Raw genomic sequence first — 24191 nt, 5'->3', positions numbered from 1 at the left:
ACAACAAACAACAGCAGGGAAAACAACAACAGCAGCCATTCGCCACTAGGTGGATTGTGAAGGCACCACAGCACTTTGCCATGCTATCAACCGCACATCCGATTGGGATGGCTGGCTACATATGGTGCAAAAGAAGTTCAACATGCACACTGCCCATAGACTCAACACTGCCCATAGACTCAACACTGCCCATAGACTCAACACTGCCATAGACTCAACACTGCCCATAGACTCAACACTGCCCATAGACTCAACACTGCCCATAGACTCAACACTGCCCATAGACTCAACACTGCCCATAGACTCAACACTGCCCATAGACTCAACACTGCCCATAGACTCAACACTGCCCATAGACTCAACACTGCCCATAGACTCAACACTGCCCACAGACTCAACACTGCCCATAGACTCAACACTGCCCATAGACTCAACACTGCCCACAGACTCAACACTACCCATAGACTCAACACTGCCCATAGACTCGACACTGCCATAGACTCAACACTGCACCATAGACTCAACACTGCCCACAGACTCAACACTGCCCACAGACTCAACACTACCCACAGACTCAACACTACCCATAGACTCAACACTGCCCATAGACTCAACACTGCCCATAGACTCAACACTGCACCATAGACTCAACACTGCACCATAGACTCAACACCGCCCATAGACTCAACACTGCACCATAGACTCAACACTGCCCACAGACTCAACACTGCCCACAGACTCAACACTGCCCACAGACTCAACACTGCCCATAGACTCAACACTGCCCATAGACTCAACACTGCCCATAGACTCAACACTGCCCATAGACTCAACACAGCCCATAGACTCAACACTACCCATAGACTCAACACTGCCCACAGACTCAACACTGCCCACAGACTCAACACTACCCACAGACTCAACACTACCCATAGACTCAACACTGCCCATAGACTCAACACTGCCATAGACTCGACACTGCACCATAGACTCAACACTGCCCACAGACTCAACACTACCCATAGACTCAACACTGCCCATAGACTCAACACTGCCCATAGACTCAACACTGCCCATAGACTCAACACAGCCCATAGACTCAACACTACCCATAGACTCAACACTGCCCATAGACTCAACACTGCCCATAGACTCAACACTGCCCATAGACTCAACACTACCCACAGACTCAACACTGCCCATCGACTCAACACAGCCCACAGACTCAACACTGCCCATAGACTCAACACTGCCCATAGACTCAACACTGCCCATAGACTCAACACTGCCCACAGACTCAACACTGCCCATAGACTCAACACTGCCCAAAGACTCAACACAGCTCACAGACTCAACACTACCCACAGACTCAACACTACCCATAGACTCAACACTGCCCATAGACTCAACACAGCTCACAGACTCAACACTGCCCATAGACTCAACACAGCCCACAGACTCAACACTGCCCACAGACTCAACACTTCCCATAGACTCAACACTACCCATAGACTCAACACTGCCCATAGACTCAACACTGCCCACAGACTCAACACTGCCCACAGACTCAACACTACCCATAGACTCAACACTGCCCACAGACTCAACACTACCCACAGACTCAACACTGCCCATAGACTCAACACTGCCCATAGACTCAACACTGCCCATAGACTCAACACTACCCATAGACTCAACACTGCCCATAGACTCAACACTGCCCACAGACTCAACACTACCCATAGACTCAACACTGCCCACAGACTCAACACAGCCCACAGACTCAACACTGCCCATAGACTCAACACTGCGCATAGACTCAACACAGCCCATAGACTCAACACTGCCCATAGACTCAACACTGCCCACAGACTCAACACAGCCCATAGACTCAACACTGCCCATAGACTCAACACTGCCCACAGACTCAACACTACCCATAGACTCAACACTGCCCACAGACTCAACACAGCCCACAGACTCAACACTACCCATAGACTCAACACTGCCCATAGACTCAACACTGCCCATAGACTCAACATTGCCCATAGACTCAACATTGTCCATAGACTCAACACTACCCATAGACTCAACACTGCCCATAGACTCAACAATACCCATAGACTCAACACTGCCCATAGACTCAACACTGCCCACAGACTCAACACTGCCCATAGACTCAACACTGCCCATAGACTCAACACTGCCCATAGACTCAACACTACCCACAGACTCAACACTGCCCATAGACTCAACACAGCCCACAGACTCAACACTGCCCATAGACTCAACACTGCCCATAGACTCAACACTGCCCATAGACTCAACACTGCCCATAGACTCAACACTACCCGTAGACTCAACACTGCCCACAGACTCAACACTGCCCATAGACTCAACACTGCCCATAGACTCAACACAGCTCACAGACTCAACACTACCCACAGACTCAACACTACCCATAGACTCAACACTGCCCATAGACTCAACACAGCTCACAGACTCAACACTGCCCATAGACTCAACACAGCCCACAGACTCAACACTGCCCACAGACTCAACACTTCCCATAGACTCAACACTGCCCATAGACTCAACACTGCCCATAGACTCAACACTGCCCATAGACTCAACACTATCCATAGACTCAACACTGCCCATAGACTCAAAACTGCCCATAGACTCAACACTACCCATAGACTCAACACTACCCATAGACTCAACACTGCCCATAGACTCAACACTGCCCATAGATTCAACACTACCCATAGACTCAACACTGCCCATAGACTCAACACTGCCCACAGACTCAACACTGCCCATAGACTCAACACTGCCCATAGACTCAACACTGCCCATAGACTCAACACTGCCCATAGACTCAACACTGCCCATAGACTCAACACTGCCCATAGACTCAACACTGCCCATAGACTCAACACTGCCCATAGACTCAACACTACCCATAGACTCAACACTGCCCACAGACTCAACACTACCCATAGACTCAACACTGCCCACAGACTCAACACTACCCATAGACTCAACACTGCCCACAGACTCAACACTACCCACAGACTCAACACTGCCCATAGACTCAACACTGCCCATAGACTCAACACTGCCCACAGACTCAACACTACCCATAGACTCAACACTGCCCACAGACTCAACACAGCCCACAGACTCAACACTGCCCATAGACTCAACACTGCCCATAGACTCAACACTACCCACAGACTCAACACTGCCCATAGACTCAACACTGCCCATAGACTCAACACTGCCCATAGACTCAACACTACCCATAGACTCAACACTGCCCATAGACTCAACACTGCCCATAGACTCAACACTACCCATAGACTCAACACTACCCGTAGACTCAACACTGCCCACAGACTCAACACTGCCCATAGACTCAACACTGCCCATAGACTCAACACAGCTCACAGACTCAACACTACCCACAGACTCAACACTACCCATAGACTCAACACTGCCCATAGACTCAACACTGCCCACAGACTCAACACTGCCCATAGACTCAACACTGCCCATAGACTCAACACAGCTCACAGACTCAACACTACCCACAGACTCAACACTACCCATAGACTCAACACTGCCCATAGACTCAACACAGCTCACAGACTCAACACTGCCCATAGACTCAACACAGCCCACAGACTCAACACTGCCCACAGACTCAACACTACCCATAGACTCAACACTACCCATAGACTCAACACTGCCCATAGACTCAACACTGCCCACAGACTCAACACTGCCCATAGACTCAACACTGCCCATAGACTCAACACTGCCCACAGACTCAACACTGCCCATAGACTCAACACTGCCCACAGACTCAACACTGCCCATAGACTCAACACTGCCCATAGACTCAACACTACCCATAGACTCAACACTACCCATAGACTCAACACTGCCCATAGACTCAACACTGCCCATAGACTCAACACTGCCCATAGACTCAGCACTGACTGAATACTATCAGCAGCAGGCAATTCGCAATAAGACGAATTACCTTTGGTCCGTGCAGTCCGCTCGCGCCAGACATTCCCTTTCTCCCGCGGAGGCCCTGCGGAACAGCAGAGGAGCGCTCATTGGAACCCGGGGCCAGACCAGAGGTCGCAAACGGGTTTTGATTCCTTACCCGTACCCGTACTCGGCCGCACCAGGGTCGCAAATGGGTACCCGTACCCGTACCCGGCCGGGTATGGGTAGCCGTTCCCTACCCGTACTGGTACCCTACCCGAAATGAGTGACAAACGGTTACTCACCAGTGACTCACGGTCTACCCGTACCCGTGTGCCTGTGTGTGTGTCCGTGTGTCGTCGTGGGGAGCGGTGGTGTAGCGGTTCGCGCTATGCTGCGCTTTTAAACCCGGCGACCCGGGATCCATTCCCGTTAAACTTTTTTGTACTTTTTAAGTTGTCATTATTGTGCCAATATCACTTTAATTGGGTCTGCGCTGATGTGCGCGCGCGTGTGTGCGTGTGTGTCGATGTGTGCGTGTGTGTCGATGTGTCTGTGTGCGTGTGTGTCGATGTGTCTGTGTGCGTGTGTGTCGATGTGTCTGTGTGCGTGTGTGTCGATGTGTCTGTGTGCGTGTGTGTCGATGTGTCTGTGTGCGTGTGTGTCGATGTGTCTGTGTGCGTGTGTGTCGATGTGTCTGTGTGCGTGCTTGTAAGGGGGCGGTAGTGTAGCGGTCAGCGCTACGCTGCGCTACAAACCCGGCGACCCGGGTTCCATTCCCGTTCAACGTTCAAGGTCAACACCGGTGACGATTATCTGAACCGGTCCTGGGCCTCCTTTCCTAGATCGACTGATGTACCCGGTGGGGTGTGTAGTAAACATCGCTACCGGGGAAACAAAGGCGGCCGGGCGTGGTGCTGGCCACCCACCACCTCGTGTGCCGTGCCGGCCTTCATAGGCTCTCGCTAACAGCACTTGCCCCAACAGTCTGGTCAGGCTACACGGGGGATCTTTGTGTGTGCGTGGAGCGTGGGGAGCGGCGGTGCAGCGGTTAGTGCGCAGCGCGACGAAACCGGCGGCCCGGGTTCGATTCCCGCTCACGACCAATAGCAGAGGCGAACATCTGAACCGATGGAACAGATGGGGAGTAATCCACATTTGAAGCTTTTGTGACTGCAAGGATTTATACTCTTAGTTCTTTCGGTAAAGTCACGTAGGTAAAAAATGAAATAAAAATTAATAAAAATAAAATGATAAAATCACGACGTTTCGGAGGCAACACTTGATGCAACAAATCTGGCTGTGACGGTCCCACCTGATGACGGAGACTTGTGTTGCCTCCGAAACGTCGTGATTTTATTATTTTATTTTTATAAATTTTAATTTCATTTTTTACCTACGTGACTTTACCGAAAGAACTAAGAGTATGAGTAATCCACACTTTGCTGAGAATCGCCTTCTGCTGGCATAGCCAGGGTCACGGCTCCTACTCCACACCGACCCACGGGTCAGAAGGGAGTTTCGCAACAACAGCAACAACAACAGCAACAACAACAACATCTGTGTGGTGATCCATCAACCCTTGCACAGGCCACGCCACGTGATCCGGCGTCGGGTGGCGGGGGGCAACTTAATGACGGGGAAACCATTTTTTGATGTTCTTACCGTTACGTTCATCGCGAAACATTTCACGAAAATAAACGATCGCCCCCTCGCCCCGTCCAACCCTCACGCGGGAACGGAGCGGTACCGTTAGCCGCAAGATGCGTCCGTACGAATTGAACAACAACATCAACAACAACAACAACAAAAACGTGATTATTGTTTTTACCCTTCTATCTGGCAACAAAACTGACACCTTTTTTTACGAGGAGTCATGTTTGCATAGACCACAATACCTGCAGTCATAATGCAAACAAAAAACACAACTCTGATAATGTATGCACTGTCCTTGAAGTTGATTGGTCCACACCCGAGACAGCTTTCCTTAGAGCCTAGTCTCACGTGGGTTGGACCAGATGACGCCAAAACGCGCGACAACAAAAACGTCACCAACGTTGTCGTGTCGGCAGGGGTCAACGTTGCGTGAAGTGTGTCGTTACCGTCAAGCCGGCCTTGCCAGGTGGCCCCGTGGGTCCTTGGTCACCCTAGGCGAGACGTACGCAACGCAGGGAAGAGAGCCACGGTGATGTACGTGTGTGTGTGTATACACAGGCACTCCTCTACTTACGAACGGGTTAGGTTCCAGAGGTCTGTCTGTTCGTAAAGACGATTCGTTCGCAAATCCCAACTTTACTACTGGCAATTCCAAACGCTTTGTACGGCGTGTAGACATAATACGGGGCATGGCTTTAACAGTTGTATCATCTCGTGATTATACACTGGTTCTTCACGTTCTGCAGATGTAGATGCCACTGGTTCTTCATGTTCTGCAGATGTGGATGCCACTGGTTCTTCACGTTCTGCAGATGTAGATGTCACTGGTTCTTCACGTTATGCAGATGTAGATGCCACTGGTTCTTCACGTTCTGCAGATGTAGATGCCACTGATTCTTCACGTTCTGCAGATGTAGATGCCACTGGTTCTTCACGTTCTGTAGATGTAGATGCAACTGGTTCTTTACGTTCTGCAGATGTAGATGCCACTGGTTCTTCACGTTCTGTAGATGTAGATGCCACTGGTTCTTCATGTTCTGCAGATGTAGATGTCACTGGTTCGTCACGTTCTGCAGATGTAGATGCCACTGGTTCTTTACGTTCTGTAGATGTAGATGCCACTGGTTCTTCACGTTCTGTAGATGTAGATGCCAGTGGTTCTTCACGTTCTGCAGATGTAGATGCCACTGGTTCTTCACGTTCTGCAGATGTAGATGCCACTGATTCTTCACGTTCTGCAGATGTAGATGCCACTGGTTCTTCACGTTCTGCAGCTGTAGATGCCACTGGTTCTTCATGTTCTGCAGATGTAGATGCCACTGGTTCTTCACGTTCTGCAGATATAGATGCCACTGGTTCTTCACGTTCTGCATCTGTAGATGCCACTGGTTCTTCATGTTCTGTACATGTAGATGCCACTGGTTCTTCACATTCTGCAGATGTAGATGCCACTGGTTCTTCACGTTCTGTAGATGTAGATGCCACTGGTTCTTCACGTTCTGCAGATGTAGATGCCACTGGTTCTTCATGTTCTGTAGATGTAGATGCCACTGGTTAATCACGTTCTGTAGATGTAGATGCCACTGGTTCCTCACGTTCTGTAGATGTAGATGCCACTGGTTCTTCACGTTCTGCAGATGTAGATGCCACTGGTTCTTCATGTTCTGCAGATGTGGATGCCACTGGTTCTTCACGTTCTGCAGATGTAGATGTCACTGGTTCGTCACGTTCTGCAGATGTAGATGCCACTGGTTCTTTACGTTCTGTAGATGTAGATGCCACTGGTTCCTCATGTTCTGCATATGTAGATGCCACTGGTTCTTCCCGTTCTGTAGATGTAGATGCCACTGGTTCTTCACGTTCTGCAGATGTAGATGCCACTGGTTCTTCACGTTCTGCAGCTGTAGATGCCACTGGTTCCTCACGTTCTGCATATGTAGATGTCACTGGTTCTTCCCGTTCTGTAGATGTAGATGCCACTGGTTCTTCACGTTCTGCAGATGTAGATGCCACTGGTTCTTCACGTTCTGTAGATGTAGATGCCACTGGTTCTTCACGTTTTGCAGATGTAGATGCCACTGGTTCTTTACGTTCTGTAGATGTAGATGCCACTGGTTCCTCACGTTCTGCATATGTAGATGCCACTGGTTCTTCCCGTTCTGTAGATGTAGATGCCACTGGTTCTTCACGTTCTGCAGATGTAGATACCACTGGTTCTTCACGTTCTGCAGCTGTAGATGCCACTGGTTCCTCACGTTCTGCATATGTAGATGCCACTGGTTCTTAACGTTCTGCAGATGTAGATGCCACTGGTTCTTCCCGTTCTGTAGATGTAGATGCCACTGGTTCTTCACGTTCTGCAGATGTAGATGCCACTGGTTCTTCACGTTCTGCAGATGTAGATGCCACTGGTTCTTCACGTTCTACAGATGTAGATGCCACTGGGGACCCAGAGACCTCGGAGACAACCCACTGACATCTCCAGATGGATGGCTTCAAGACAACTCTTGCTGTACTGCTATTGCCTGACCACTTCCCCTCCCAATCCCGGCGAGTTTGGGAGTACGCAGATCCCTAAGTGACGTGCCAACCCTCGCATTTCCAAAGTTACTGACCTCTTGACCCTGACCTCCGAGCGGTCCCTGAAAGCCCCTTGCCCCAGGAAGTCCCTTGAAAAATACAAAACAAGGACAACGACATTAACCATATAGCCCTGTCACCGTACTGGCAGGCGGGAACACAAACTCATGGCTTGCATGAAGAAGTTCCCCTACAAAATGAACCCTTCCCCATTCCGATCACGTACTGATTACATCAGTTCACTTACCCACTCACTCACCCACTCAATAAACCACCCACTCACCCACTCACCCACTCGTTCGCTCACCCAACCACTCACTCACTCGCCCACTCCAACAACCATTCACGCACTCGCCCACTCACTCGCTCATTCACTTACTCACTCGCTCACTCACTCGCCCACTCAATCACCTAATCAACGGCCCATTCACCTACTCAATCGCTCGCTCACTCACTCACTCATCCACTCACTCGCTCACTCACTCGCTCACTCCGGTCACCCCTGCCGCAATGCCGATCTCAACAAATCGGGGTGGGGGGCAGTCGACATTGCGGAGGAAAAACGACCCCCCCCCCAAAGAAAAAAAAACCACCGAAAAAAACACGAGCTCTCACCATCGGTCCTTCGGGACCATTGGGTCCAGGGAGTCCGATGTCTCCAGGGAAACCCTGATGAGGACACAGGGGAGGACACAGGGGAGGACACAGGGGTGGACACAGGGGTGGACACAGGGGAGGACACAGGGGAGGACAATGACGCACCACGCGGCGGACCCCGTGACGCGTGCCCAACGCACGCCCCTGCGAGTGCATCACACGGATTAAGCGACGAGTCCGATCGGCGAAGGGGAGCGTCGCGTCTCGGTGCGGCCGGCACTGACCCGCACCGTATCTGCTCCACGCTCTCTCGTAGGGAGAGGAGAGAGAGGGGACGACTCAGAGAGAGAAAGAGAGAGAGAGAGGACGACTCAGAGAGAGAGAGGACGACTCAGAGAGAGAGGACGACTCCGAGAGAGAGAGGACGACTCAGAGAGAGAGGACGACTCAGAGAGAGAGAAAGAGAGAGAGGACGACTCAGAGAGAGAGGACGACTCAGAGAGAGAGGACGACTCAGAGAGAGAGGACGACTCAGAGAGAGAGGACGACTCAGAGAGAGAGGATGACTCAGAGAGAGGACGACTCAGAAAGAGAGGACGACTCGGAGAGAGGGGACGACTCAGAGAGAGGGGACGACTCAGAGAGAGAGAGAGACGACGACTCAGAGAGAGAGGACGACTCAGAGAGAGAGAGAGAGAGGACGACTCAGAGAGAGAGGACGATTCAGAGAAAGACGACGACTCAGAGAGAGAGGACGACTCAGAGAGAGAGGTCGACTCAGAGAAAGAGGACGACTCAGAGAGAGAGGAAGACTCAGAGAGAGAGGTCGACTCAGAGAAAGAGGACGACTGAGAGAGAGAGGACGACTCAGAGAGAGAGGACGACTCAGATAGAGGATGACTCAGAGAGAGAGGTCGACTCGGAGAGAGAGGACGACTCAGAGAGAGAGAACGACTCAGAGAGAGAGGACGACTCAGAGAGAGAGGACGACTCAGAGAGAGATGACGACTCAGAGAGAGAGGACGATTCAGAGAGAGAGGACGACTCAGAGAGAGAGGATGACTCAGAGAGAGAGGACGACTCAGAGAGAGAGGACGACTCAGAGAGAGAGGACGACTCAGAGAGAGAGGACGACTCAGAGAGAGAGGACGACTCAGAGGACGACTCAGAGAGAGAGGACGACTCAGAGAGAGAGAAAGAGAGAGAGGACGACTCAGAAAGAGAGGACGACTCGGAGAGAGGGGACGACTCAGAGAGGGGACGACTCAGAGAGAGAGAGAGAGAGATGACGACTCAGAGAGAGAGGACGACTCAGAGAGAGAGAGAGGGGACGACTCAGAGAGAGAGGACGATTCAGAGAAAGACGACGACTCAGAGAGAGAGGACGACTCAGAGAGAGAGGTCGACTCAGAGAAAGAGGACGACTCAGAGAGAGAGGACGACTCAGAGAGAGAGGTCGACTCAGAGAAAGAGGACGACTCAGAGAGAGAACGACTCAGAGAGAGAGGACGACTCAGAGAGAGAGGACGACTCAAAGAAAGAGGACGACTCAGAGAGAGAGAGGACGACTCAGAGAAAGAGGACGACTCAGAGAGAGAGGACGACTCAGAGAGAGAGGGAGAACGACTCAGAGAGAGAGGACGACTCAGATAGAGGACGACTCAAAGAAAGAGGACGACTCAGAGAGAGAGAGAGGAAGATTCAGAGAGAGAGGGGACGACTCAGAGAGAGAGAGAACGACTCAGAGAGAGAGAGAGAGGGGACGACTCAGAGGCAGCAGGAGAATGAACCACAGACGATGAGTGGGAGAAACCCGACGCATGCGAGGGAGAAACGCTCGATCCCTTAGACGGAACAGGTGGGGCATGGCTCCTCAACGCCCACCCACGGGACATAGAGGGAGTTTGACAACCCCAATCTGTGCGGTGATCCACTAACCCCTCGCTGCTGCCTCCACAGTGGTGGATCACAGTGCAGAGACACGCCATGTGCAGCACCAGTGTAGCCAACACCACCATCACTACCACCAGCACCACCAGCACTACCACCACCGTAACCACCATCACCGCCACCACCACCATCACCGCCCAGCTCATAACACGACCACCCACAGCAGACTGACGCCATGGAGGGGATAACAACTCTAAAGACTCCATGCAGCAGAGGTCGCAATCGGGTACCCGATACCCGTACCCTACCCGATACCCGGCTACCTGTACCCGGCCGGGTACGAGTACGGGTACCCGTTTGCGACCCTGGTGCGGCCGGGTACGGGTAAGGAATCAAAACCCGTTTGCGACCTCTACCATGCAGGGAAGGCATCAACCTGCTTGCTCCACTGCCTCCTGCCGCCCTGCTCAGTTACCTCGGGTCCCTGATGTCCTGCTGGGCCCTCGAGGCCTTTGTCTCCGTCGATGCCCTGGCGATTCAAGAGTGACGCACACAACAACCATTACTACAGTACAACAACAACCATTACTACAGTACAACAACAACAACCATTACTACAGTGCAACAGCCATGTTGAGTCTATGGGCAGTGTTGAGTCTATGGGTGGTGCTGAGTCTATGGGCAGTGTTGAGTTTATGGGTGGTGTTGAGTCTATGGGCAGTGTTGAGTCTATGGGCGGTGTTGAGTCTATGGGCGGTGTTGAGTCTATGGGTAGTGTTGAGTCTATGGGTTAGTGTTGAGTCTATGGGCAGTGTTGAGTCTATGGGTTAGTGTTGAGTCTATGGGTAGTGTTGAGTCTATGGGCAGTGTTAGTCTATGGGCAGTGTTGAGCCTATGGGCAGTGTTGAGTCTATGGGCAGTGTTGAGTCTATGGGTTAGTGTTGAGTCTATGGGTAGTGTTGAGTCTATGGGTAGTGTTGAGTCTATGGGTTAGTGTTGAGTCTATGGGTAGTGTTGAGTCTATGGGTAGTGTTGAGTCTATGGGTTAGTGTTGAGTCTATGGGTAGTGTTGAGTCTATGGGCAGTGTTAGTCTATGGGCAGTGTTGAGTCTATGGGCAGTGTTGAGTCTATGGTCAGTGTTGAGTCTATGGGTAGTGTTGAGTCTATGGGCAGTGTTGAGTCTATGGGCAGTGTTAGTCTATGGGCAGTGTTGAGTCTATGGGCAGTGTTGAGTCTATGGGTAGTGTTGAGTCTATGGGCAGTGTGAGTCTATGGGTAGTGTTGAGTCTATGGGCAGTGTTGAGTCTATGGGTTAGTTTTGAGTCTATGGGTAGTGTTGAGTCTATGGGTTAGTGTTGAGTCTATGGGTAGTGTTGAGTCTATGGGCAGTGTTAGTCTATGGGCAGTGTTGAGTATATGGGCAGTGTTGAGTCTATGGGCAGTGTTGAGTCTATGGGTAGTGTTGAGTCTATGGGCAGTGTTGAGTCTATGGGCAGTGTTAGTCTATGGGCAGTGTTGAGTCTATGGGCAGTGTTGAGTCTATGGGTAGTGTTGAGTCTATGGGCAGTGTGAGTCTATGGGTAGTGTTGAGTCTATGGGCAGTGTTGAGTCTATGGGTAGTGTTGAGTCTATGGACAGTGTTGAGTCTAAATGCGTCATTTTGATTCAAAAATGTGGAGGGAAAAACCGAAGGGCCCAGAAATCCACGCGACCAAGGGGAAATACAGAGAGACGCTAACTCCAGGAGAGGGCGTGGAGGGGAGTGGAGTGAGATGAGAGGGGAGAAGCAGGAGATTGCGTGGAGGGGAGTGGAGTGGAGTGAGATGAGAGGGGAGAGGCAGGAGAGTGCGTGGAGGGGAGTGGATAGAGATGAGAGGGGAGAGGCAGGAGAGTGCGTGGAGGGGAGTGGAGTGAGATGAGACGGGAGAGGCAGGAGAGAGCGTGGAGGGGAGTGGAGTGAGATGAGAGGGGAGAGGCAGGAGAGTGCGTGGAGGGGAGTGGAGTGAGATGAGAGGAGACAGGCAGGAGAGTGTGTGGAGGGGAGAGAGATGAGAGGGGAGAGGCAGGAGAGAGTGTGGAGGGGAGTGGAGAGAGATGAGAGGGGAGAGGTAGGAGAGCGCGTGGAGGGGAGTGGAGAGAGATGAGAGGGGAGAGGCAGGAGAGCGCGTGGAGGGGAGTGGAGTGAGATGAGAGGGGAGAGGCAGGCAGGGGTTGAGTCCCTGGAGAATCGTAAAGCGCGTGGGCAGCGATGCAATCATTCAGTGATCAGGCAGTGGGTAGCGGTTCGATCAGTCAGTGGGCAGGAAGAACTCACAGCGAGCCCAACGTTGCCACGTGGTCCTTGTAGGCCAGGAATGCCCTGATATCCCTGTGAGCGCGACACAGAGAGAGGGAGGGAGAGGAAGGGAATCCATCAGGGTAGTGAACACGGCCGCTTTGCAACAATTTGCTCGTTCAATGTTTGAAGGGCATTCAACAGCATCGTAGGTGGATGCCGAGCCGAGTAACTCTGCTCGTTCTACCGGAATTCCGGCCATCAGCAATGTAACGTCACGGTGTTTGCATGTTCTAACCGTGGTCATGTGGATTTACCACGGTGGCTAGGAGATGTTAACTACCTCGCCTGGTATACGGGAGGTCGTGGGTTCAACCCCGATCCTGACACCTGCTGCTGTACATGTGGAGTTTGCGTGTCTCTCTCTCTCATCATCATCACGGTTGCTAGGATATGTAAACTACCTCGCCTGGTGTACGGGAAGTCGTGGGTTCGATCCCTACCCTGACACCTGCTGCTGTATATTTGGAGTGTTTGTGTCTCTCATCATCATCACGGTGGCTAGGAGATGTTGACTACCTCGCCTGGTGTGCAGGAGGTCGTGGGTTCGATCCCGACCCTGACGCCTGCTGCTGTATATTTGGAGTTTGCGTGTCTCTCTCTCTCTTCGTGGTCGTGTGGATTTTTCTCCGGGTCCTCCGTTTTTTTCCCTCCTCGTTTAGAATCGACATCGTGCGTTTTGGCCGCTGTGCACTGCCACACGACGACGACGACGATGATGATGATGACGATGATGATGATGACGATGATGATGAGCCACTTAATTGAGGCGATCATTTGCGATAGCGCTGGGTCGCTTCTGAATTTTTTTTAAATAGCTCAGTGGGGCCTTATCTGGTAAAAAATGTTTTTTACATTTTTTAGTAATTTTACATTGCTACGATTAGAGTCCATACGTGTCAACTCTCTATGAGTGCCCGACCTTATCACACACCAATTCAGGCCATATTGGTCACCCCGCACCCTCATAAATCTAAACGTTCACCCCACATAGTCCCATCACAAGGGAAAAACACAAACAAATAGACTAACATTCTGGGCGGTTTTTGCCGAAACAGCTGTATGCCGTATGGACCACTAAACTACATTTTCCTGTCCAAGAATACTTTTGCCTGGCTCGTTGGACCAGATGACGCCTTTTGGCGTCGTCTCTTCTCACAATTCAAGTTCCTAGAATCAACCCACCCGCGCCTGCAACATGGCTTCATCCCAGAGGTCGCAATCAGGTACCCGATACCCGTACCCTACCCGATACCCGGCCGGGTACGGGTAGCCGGGTATCGGGTAGGGTACGTGTATCGGGTACCCGATTGCGACCCTGGTGCGGCCGGGTACGGGTAAGGAATCAAAACCCGTTTGCGACCTCTACCATGCAGGGAAGGCAGCAACCTGCTTGCTCCACTGCCTCCTGCCGGTCGCAATCGGGTACCCGATACCTGTACCTTACCCGTACCCGGCCGGGTACGGATAGGGTACGGGTACGGCCGGGTACGGGTACAGCTACCCGTTTGCGACTCTGGTGCGGCCAGGTACGGGTAAGAAATCAAAACCCATTTGCGACCTTTACCGTGCGTTTGGATCAATCCGAAAAACAGGAACGCGTTTAAAAAGAAAAAGAAAATCGTCAAAATTCGGAAAATCTTTAAAATATCGCCACCTGAACAAGGCCTCTCACCTTGTCCCCTGGGAATCCGGGTTTTCCATTTTCACCGGGGACGCCTTCCGGTCCCTGCGAATTCACACGGCATGAATCTCGCGACGTTTATTTCAGCGTTCCACTTCGTAGCCACCGCGAAACTCTGGTGGGTGGCACGTCGCCGTCGCGGGACGCCGAACGGTCCGCGGAAGCGGATATGACAGAGCTACCTCTGAGATCCCCTTATTCTTATTCAAGTGACATTGGTGCACACACACACAGCAGAGGGTAGCATGTTCCTTCCCCCGTCGCCCTTCCCTTGAAAGTAACACACCTCCGATTAGCCTCGCAACTACGACCCCTATAACTACCCTATCACTACCCCAACCCCTATCACTACCCCAACCCCTATCACTACCCCTATCAATATTCCAACCCCTATCACTTCCCCTATTGCTACACCTATCACTACCCCTATCACTACCCCAACCCCGATCACTACCTCAACCCCGATCACTACCCCAACCCCTATCACTACCCCAACCCCTATCACTACCCCTATCAATATTCCAACCCCTATCACTTCCCCTATTGCTACACCTATCACTACCCCTATCACTACCCCAACCCCGATCACTACCTCAACCCCGATCACTACCCCAACCCCCATCACTACCCCAACCCCTATCACTACCCCAACCCCTATCACTACCCCAACCCCATCACTACCCCAACCCCTATCACTACCCCAACCCCCATCACTACCCCTATCACTACCCCAACCCCTATCACTACCCCAACCCCCATCACTACCCAACCCCTATCACTACCCCCTATCACTACCCCACCCCATACTACCCCAACCCCTATCACTACCCCTATCACTACTACCCCAACCCCTATCACTACCCCTACCCCCTATCACTACCCCAACCCCTATCACTACTACCCCAACCCCATCACTACCCCAACCCCTATCACTACCCCAACCCATCACTACCCCAACCCCTATCACTACCCCCACCCCTCACACCCCAACCCTATCACTACCCCAACCCCTATCACTACCCCAACCCCTATCACTACCCCTATCACTACCCCAACCCCTATCACTACCCCAACCCCTATCACTACCCCTATCACTACCCCAACCCCTATCACTACCCCAACCCCTATCACTACCCCTATCACTACACCCCTACCCCAACCCCTATCACTACCACTACCCCAACCCCTATCACTACCCCTATCACTCTACCCCAACCCCCAACCCCTATCACTACCCCACCCCATCACCCCCCCCTATCACTACCCTATCACTACCCCAACCCCTATCACTACCCCACTACCCCAACCCCTATCACTACCCCAACCCCTCACTACCCCTATCACTACCCCAACCCCTATCCTACCCCTCCCCCAACCCCTATCACTACCCCAACCCCTATCACTACCTACCCAACCCCTATCACTACCCCAACCCCATCACTACCCCTATCACTACCCCCAACCCCTATCACTACCCCCAACCCCTATCACTACCCCCTATCACTACCCCAACCCCTATCACTACCCCAACCCCTATCACCCCCCTATCACTACCCCAACCCCTATCCTACCCCTATCACTACCCCAACCCCTATCACTACCCCAACCCTCTCACTACCCACCCCACCCCTATCACTACACCTACCCCCCCTATCACTACCCCAACCCCCATCACTACCCCTATCACTACCCCAACCCCTATCACTACCCCAACCCATACTACCCACTACCACCATCACTACCCCCAACCCCTATCACTACCCCAACCCCGATCACTACCCCAACCCCTATCACTACCGTGGATATTATTATTATTTAACACGTAGGATTTCACGATCAATATTATTCAGAATAAAGGTTTTTGTTACAGGTCAGATCGCGTAAACCTAAACGCTCGCAGCGATGACATCACCCTGACTCAGAAAGCAGGAGGATGTCATCACAATTCTGGCAAATTGCCTGATGAAGCCAGTTGTTGTTGCTGTTGTTGTTGCTGTTGTTGCTGTTATTGTTGCTGTTGTTGTAATCACCGGCAATACGTCACGGCTACTCGAATTGTAAATGCCGTCGTGGGTTTACATCTCCAACACGCAACCGCATACCGCGTCAACCCGTTACGGTTTCACCCCATATTCTTGTGTAGGGAAATTGAGTTTTCAGGTCCATTCGGCGTATAGCCGTTTCAAAAGGGGCAACAAATCTTTGCCTATTTGTTTGTGTTTCTCCCTTGTATTGGGACTTTGTGACTTGTATTGGGACTTTGTAGGATGAACGCTGAGATGTATAAGGGGGCACGGGTTGGCCAATGAGTTCTGAATTGGTCTGTGATAAGGTAGGGCCACTGATAAGGGGTTGACAGCTTTGCTAACCGGTATGCTGAAGCAGTTCACTCATCGTCACGTTTTGTTTGCGTGGCACCGCCTTAGGAATTGGCCGTGTGCGGGCATTTATATTTACGCGATCTAACCCTAAGATTCCGCTCTAAGATACGGTCACGAATATGGTCATGTAAATCACCTTATCACCTTTCAATCCAGCCTCCCCTCTGCTTCCGGACAAGCCCTTGAAACAACACATGGCGGCGAGGGTTACACACGATCGTAAATAACAACAACAACAATCACTACCATCGTCATCATCATCATCAGTCCGCTCCTTCAGCCAGGTTCTCCGGAGGGGAAAACCGGTGGACCCGGAGGAAAATCCGCGCGACCACAGGGAGAGACAGATAGAGACACCGCAAACTCCAAATACAAGGTGCTTCAAAAATAAGTTAACACTTCTTAGAATTTGCAAGAATATAAATATGTTCTGAAGACCAATGATGGCGAACAAGTGGGAGACTTTTTGAAGCTATTGACACACATCTGTTATCATGTTACTGTGTATTATCCGTTCTTTTTCCATTTAAAACACTAGCCCCATATAAGTGTTACAATTCTTTTGATGCCACTGGTTCTTCACGTTCTGCAGATGTAGATGCTGCTAGTTCTTCACGTTCTGTAGATGTAGATGCCACTGGTTATTCACGTTCTGTAGATGTAGATGCCACTGGTTATTCACGTTCTGTAGATGTAGATGCCACTGGTTATTCACGTTCTGTAGATGTAGATGCCACTGCTTCTTCACGTTCTGTAGATGTAGATGCCACTGGTTCTTCACGTTCTGAAGATGTAGATGCCACTGGTTCTTCACGTTCTGCAGATGTAGATGCCGCTGGTTCTTCACGTTCTGTAGATGTAGATGCCACTGGTTCTTCACGTTCTGTAGATGTAGATGCCACTGGTTCTTCACGTTCTGAAGATGTAGATGCCACTGGTTATTCACGTTCTGCAGATGTAGATGCCACTGGTTCTTCACGTTCTGCAGATGTAGATGGCACTGATTCTTCACGTTCTGTAGATGTAGATGCCACTGGTTCTTCACGTTTTGTATATATAGATGCCACTGGCTCTTCACGTTCTGCAGATGTAGATACCACTGGTTCTTCACGTTCTGCAGATGTAGTTGCCACTGGTTCATCACGTTCTGTAGATGTAGATGCCACCACCGCCATCTATTGCGCGACGGTTGAACTCACGACTCTCGGTCCAAACAGGCAACTGGACGTACGGACCGGCTTTGTTCGTGTCTCTGCAAGTCCGTAAGTCGAATGTTCGCAAGTAGAGGAGCATCTGTTTAGGGGGGAATGAATCCGTGATTTTTTAAAAATCAGGTGTACGATTTTATCAGCGCCCCAATAACCTCTCTCCGGAGAGGAGCTCTCCACGACTGCCCGTGGCGCAGAGCCCCCTTCCCCCAGCGTGGTGAAATTGCAGGCCTGCCCCTTTGGACCCCACTACCCCCTACTTATTTACTTATGTATATTTTTAACCCGCGTTCGCATGAAGGTTTGGGATGGGACGAGTCCGGAATTCCCGACCTTATATCCTCGAATCCCGGGAATTCCCCGAGAGCCCGGACAGCCTTGGTCTCCCTGGATTGCAACATGATTGGTGGTGGTGGTGGTGGGGAGGGAGTGGGAAGGAAAACATGGGGAAGAGCATAAGAGAGGGAGTGACCTACAAAGACAAAGATCCTCCGTATAGCCTGGACAGACTGTTGGGGCAAGTGCTGTCAGCGAGAACCAATGAAGGCCGGCACAGCACACGAGGGGGTGGGTGGCCAGCACATTCGCCTGGCCGCCTTTTACACATCGCACCAGGTACTCATTTGAGGCTGAGTCGAGCTAGGGGAGGCCCAGGACCGGTTCAGGTAATCGTCACCGGTGTTGGCCGTGAGCGGGAATCGAACTCGGGTTGCCGGGTTCGTAGCACAGCATAGCGCTAACCACTACACCACCGCTCCCCACAAAAGAGAAGGGTTGACCTCCCCCCCACCATATCACCCCCATTGGCTCGCAGTGCATTCTGGGCAAACATAAACAAGCAATGCGCCGGTATTCTGCCTTCGATAGCTTTGGGGGGGGGGGGGACCCCCATAATCCAACAGTGAAATGGGAGACGTGGTTAGTAAATAAGAAAGTGGCAATCGGGAAAAATACGAAGCAATTAAAATTCCGAAATGAGAATGGAATTCGTACATTTCAAAGTAATCTAACGGTTGAATCAGAATTTTAAATCAACCGCTTTTAGAAAGTAATTCAATGACGTTGTCAGAAAGTAACTCAATGATTGAGCCAAAAAGTAAGCGGTCAATTAGAAAGTAATCCATTCATTAAAGAAAGTAATCCGCTTGTATTATAGAGCAGGCCTCACCGCCAGCCCTCTCACTCCCATTGGTCCAGGAGCTCCAAGTGCACCCTGGGAAAAAAAGAAGACAACAGCCAATCAGTGTGAGGCGCGGGCAGGCGTAATGACAAATAAATCCACTGGGACAGCTACCGTTGGCTTCTTGAGCTACACCAATGGATACACAAAGGCAAAGACCCCCCGTGTAGCCTCCACAGACTGTCGGGGCAAGTGCTGTTAGCGAGCAGCAGCACCTATGAAGGCCGGCACGGCTCACGAGGGGGTGGGTGGCCAGCACCACGTCCGAGCGCCTTTGTCTCCCCAGTGGCGATGTTTACGCACCGCACCAGGTAACTCATTTGAGGCTGAGTCGACCTAGGGGATGCCCAGGACCGGTTCAGATAATCGTCACTGTTGGTGTTGGCCGTGAGCGGGAATCGAACTCGGGGCCGCTGGGTTCGTAGTCCAGTGTAGCGCTAACCGCTGCACCACCGCTCCCCACATATATATATAGACAACAACAACCGCCATTCGCCACTTAGTAGCGGTGACGTCACCACGACGCTTGTGCCAGGCTAGGTGAACGTCGAGGCCACGTGAAGTGTCGAACGCCCGCTGGCAGAAGGTCACGGGGCAGACCCAGCAGGTGCTACGGGTCGACTGACTCAGATGACTAGCCACTTATATATAGACACACACAGACGCATACTGTGCACACACACACACAGACACTGTGTAGACACACATGCTTAGACAGACACATATATAGACAAAAGACAAAGGCCCCCCGTATAGCCTTAACAGACTGGTGGGGCAAGTGCTGTTAGCGAGCAGCACCTGTGAAGGCCGGCACAGCACGCGACGCGGATGAGTGGCCAGCACCACGCCCGGCCGCCTTTGTCTCCCTAACGTCGACACTTACGCATCGCACCAGGTACACATTTGAGGCTGAGTCGACCTAGGGGAGGTCCGTGACCGGTTCATACCGTGTAGACACACACACACACAGCGACTTACCGGGTTCCCATCCAAACCTGGCAGTCCCCTCTCTCCAGGCTCACCTACGAATCCCTGCAAGCGCACATTGGAAAGTTCCGTGCGGATCGAGGATAGAACCACCACGGCACGCACACACACACGCACGTGTGTGTGTGCGTGCACGTTAAACTTCTTTCGCACCGTACGTAGACAACCGTGCTACAAACTGAACGCAAAACATCAGTTCCCCGAAAGAAAATGACAAAAAACGTAGTTTTTTTCTTCTTGGTTCTTTCGGTAAAGTCACGTAGAAGGGAAATAATAAAATAATAAAAATAAAACATAATACAATAATTCTCACGACGTTTCGGCCACAACGCAAGCAGCCGTCCTCAGTGAAGAACAGGTCTGCCGACAATTCTCACGACGTTTCGGCATTGTGGCCGAAACGTCGTGAGAATTGTATTTTATTATGTTTTATTCTTATTATTTTATTATTTCCCTTCTACGTGACTTCACCGAAAGAACCAAGAAGATGAATCCCTGCAGTAACGAAAGCTTGACATAGAAACGTAGTTTTTGTTGTTCTTTTCTCTCAACCTATCTAACGTGACTTTACCGAAAGACCCCAAAAAATATGAATTCCTGCAGTCACGAAAGCTTTAAGTCGAGTTCTAAAGAAATTAGTTCGTAAATCTAGCTAATGATTTAAAAGTGCATCGTTTCTCCCAGCGGCTTTCAAATATCGGAAGGAAGAGCGTTCCAGACGGCCGCAGAAGCGCGTCTCTATGAATGCACTGCATGTTGAACTTCTTTAGCACCGTACGTAGCCAACCGTGTTACACATTAAACACTCAAAAGCAGCTCTAAAGAAACGAGTGTGCAATCTGGATCAGAGGGGTCTTTTTCGTCTTCTTATCAAGAGCCGAATGGCTCACAGGGCTATACCTAAAAAATAAACTTTAAAAAAAATAAAAAAATAATTTGCCTTCTTAACCCGGGGTGAGGGGGGGGTACGCTACCCCCTGGGGATGCGAGATGCCCTTTCTGGGGGGTGCTGAGACGCGGTCAGACTTTTTTTCGGAGGTCAAATCATCGAAAACACAACACCATTGAAATCTCCTTTGCCAGTCGCAAAATATGATAATTGGGGTTTTCACCCTTTTATCTGGCAACAAAACTGACAACTTTTTTTACAAGGAGTCATGTTTGCATTGACCACAATACTTGCGGTCGGAATGCAAACAAAAAACACAACTCTGATAATGTATGTGCACTGTCCTTGAAGTTGATTGGTCCACACCCGAGACAGCTTTTCTTAGAGCCTAGTCTCACATGGTGTTGGACCAGATGACGCCAAAAGGTGCACAACTCAAAGACAATGCACCATCAGAGTATGAGAGCTCGGGGTAAGCATTTACACAAAAAAAAAACAGTTATCATATTTTTCTACTTGCATAGGAGGTTCCAATGGTGTACATTCTTATATTATTTTCCTGGATTTTCTGTTTGCACATAGTCAGATAGTCACTTTAAGATGTTTTCTTGTTCATGTTTTAGTTTGTTGCGGTTGCACCCGATTCCAGAGCCGAGTGGCTCACAGGGCTACACCAAATCAATGAAACTGAAAAACTGAAATAAACATCCGAGGTGGAGCGATCGCATGGCGTACCACACGTCCCAAGTCGCCGATCTTCCCTGGAAGTCCCAGAATGCCCTCGAAACGTAAAGAACATCAACAAACACCGGTTCGCACAAGTCAGTCGTCATCGATGTTTAAAAATTAAAAACATTTTCTAAAACGTAGCTCTCTCTCTTTTATTTTCAGAAGCGACTTGAACTGGCCAATCACAATTGACAGCCTAACAAAGTGGTTTCATCATCATCATCTTCGTCGTCGTCGTCGATTCGGCGTGTGCACATTCATAGCGGCATATTCTTAGGTTTTTTCGGTAAAATCACGTAGGTAAAAAAAATAAAATCAATAAAAGTAAAATAAAAATAAGACCGAGAATAGTCAGTAAAGTGATTTTTTAATTTTATTTTACTTTTATTAATTAAAAAAAAATTTACCCACGTAACTTTACCGAAAAAACCTAAGAGTATGAATCTTTGCAGTTACGAAAGCTTCAACTCTAGAATTTATAGCGGCAGCCAAATGACTCTGAACGCGCGTGATGGTTCATTTTTAAATGCGGAGGGGGGGGGGGGGAGCCGGAGGGGCATGGAGAAAAATCCACAGAGCAGAGAGAGAGAGACACGCAAACTCCACATGTACAGAGCAGGCGTCAAGGTCGGGATTGAACCCACGACTTTCTGTACACCAGGCGAGGTAGTTAACATCTCCTAGCCACCGTGATGATGATGAGAGAGAGAGACACGCAAACTCCAAATATACAGCAGCAGACGTCAGGGTCGGGATCGAACCCACGACCTCCTGTATACCAGGCGAGGTAGTTAACATCTCCTAGCCACCGTGATGATGATGATGAGAGAGAGAGACGCAAACTCCAAATATACAGCAGCAGACGTCAGGGTCGGGATCGAACCCACGACCTCCTGTATACCAGGCGAGGTAGTTAACATCTCCTAGCCACCGTGATGATGATGAGAGAGAGAGACGCAAACTCCAAATAGACAGCAGCAGGCGTCAGGGTCGGGATCGAACCCACGACCTCCTGTACACCAGGCGAGGTAGTCAACATCTCGCGATACGGCTCAGTGTGCCTCACCGGGTAAAAATACAAATGAGGTGTCAAACCATTGAAGTGTCACTTACTGTGTCACCATCCAGTCCGGGCAATCCCATTATGCCGGGAATTCCTACGAATCCCTGCAACACAAGTTGGGTTATGGCACAAGGTCAACAGTTGCACACGGCTACGTGTGTTGCTCGCTGGCGATTTGGTCCGGATGGAAACTTGCAGCGTCTGGAAGAGCAACTTTGGTACGGGCTGTGCAGAAGTGACAATGGGGCTGATGGTGATGCTGCTGCTGCTGATCACGATAATGCTGCTGATGATGATGCTGCTGATGATCACGATAATGCTGATGATGATGATGCTGCTGATCACGATAATGCTGATGATGATGCTGCTGCTGATGATCACGATAATGCTGATGATGATGCTGATGATCATGATAATGCTGCTGATGATGCTGCTGATCACGATAATGCTGATGATGATGCTGCTGCTGATCACGATAATGATGATGATGCTGCTGCTGATGATCACGATAATGCTGATGATGATGCTGATGATCACGATAATGCTGATGATGCTGCTGATCACGATAATGCTGATGATGATGATTCTGCTGCTGATCACGATAATGCTGATGATGCTGCTGATCACGATAATGCTGCTGATGATGCTGCTGATCACGGTAATGCTGATGATGATGCTGCTGCTGATGATGATCGCGATAATGCTGCTGATGATTATGCTGCTGATCACGATAATGATGATGATGCTGCTGCTGATCACGATAATGCTGCGGATAATGCTGCTGATCACGATAATTCTGATGATGATGATGCTGCTGCTGATCACGGTAATGCTGATGATGATGATGCTGCTGCTGATGATGATCGCGATAATGCTGATGTTGATGCTGCTGCTGATCACGATAATGATGATGATGCTGCTGCTGATGATCACGATAATGCTGATGATGATGCTGATGATCACGGTAATGCTGATGATGATGCGAATGAGAAGGATGGCAAGTGATTCA

At 50.5% G+C, this 24191-nt stretch overlaps 1 protein-coding gene across 1 annotated transcript in view; it reads right to left on the bottom strand.

Moving 5' to 3' along the window:
* The window catches only part of LOC133360129 (collagen alpha-1(XXVII) chain-like), a 90233-nt gene that overhangs the window by 34301 nt on the left and 31741 nt on the right, over positions 1-24191 (bottom strand). The window contains exons 9-21 of the mRNA XM_061578715.1: positions 23233-23286; positions 22126-22170; positions 20493-20546; positions 19503-19547; positions 18668-18721; positions 17263-17307; positions 14737-14790; positions 13041-13094; positions 11201-11254; positions 8854-8907; positions 8274-8327; positions 6105-6149; positions 4052-4105 (exon numbers count right to left, since the gene is read on the bottom strand). Of these exons, the coding sequence (XP_061434699.1) occupies positions 4052-4105; positions 6105-6149; positions 8274-8327; positions 8854-8907; positions 11201-11254; positions 13041-13094; positions 14737-14790; positions 17263-17307; positions 18668-18721; positions 19503-19547; positions 20493-20546; positions 22126-22170; positions 23233-23286 (666 nt within the window). The remainder of the gene's footprint in view (positions 1-4051; positions 4106-6104; positions 6150-8273; positions 8328-8853; positions 8908-11200; positions 11255-13040; positions 13095-14736; positions 14791-17262; positions 17308-18667; positions 18722-19502; positions 19548-20492; positions 20547-22125; positions 22171-23232; positions 23287-24191) is intronic.

The sequence above is a fragment of the Lethenteron reissneri genome, chromosome 67 (genome assembly GCF_015708825.2).
Source record: "Lethenteron reissneri isolate LAM-NWPU_2019-01 chromosome 67, ASM1570882v1, whole genome shotgun sequence".
Classification (NCBI taxonomy): Eukaryota; Metazoa; Chordata; class Hyperoartia; order Petromyzontiformes; family Petromyzontidae; genus Lethenteron; species Lethenteron reissneri.
The sequence above is the reverse complement of the archived record's forward strand: the minus strand, read 5'-3'. Positions and strand labels throughout refer to the sequence as shown.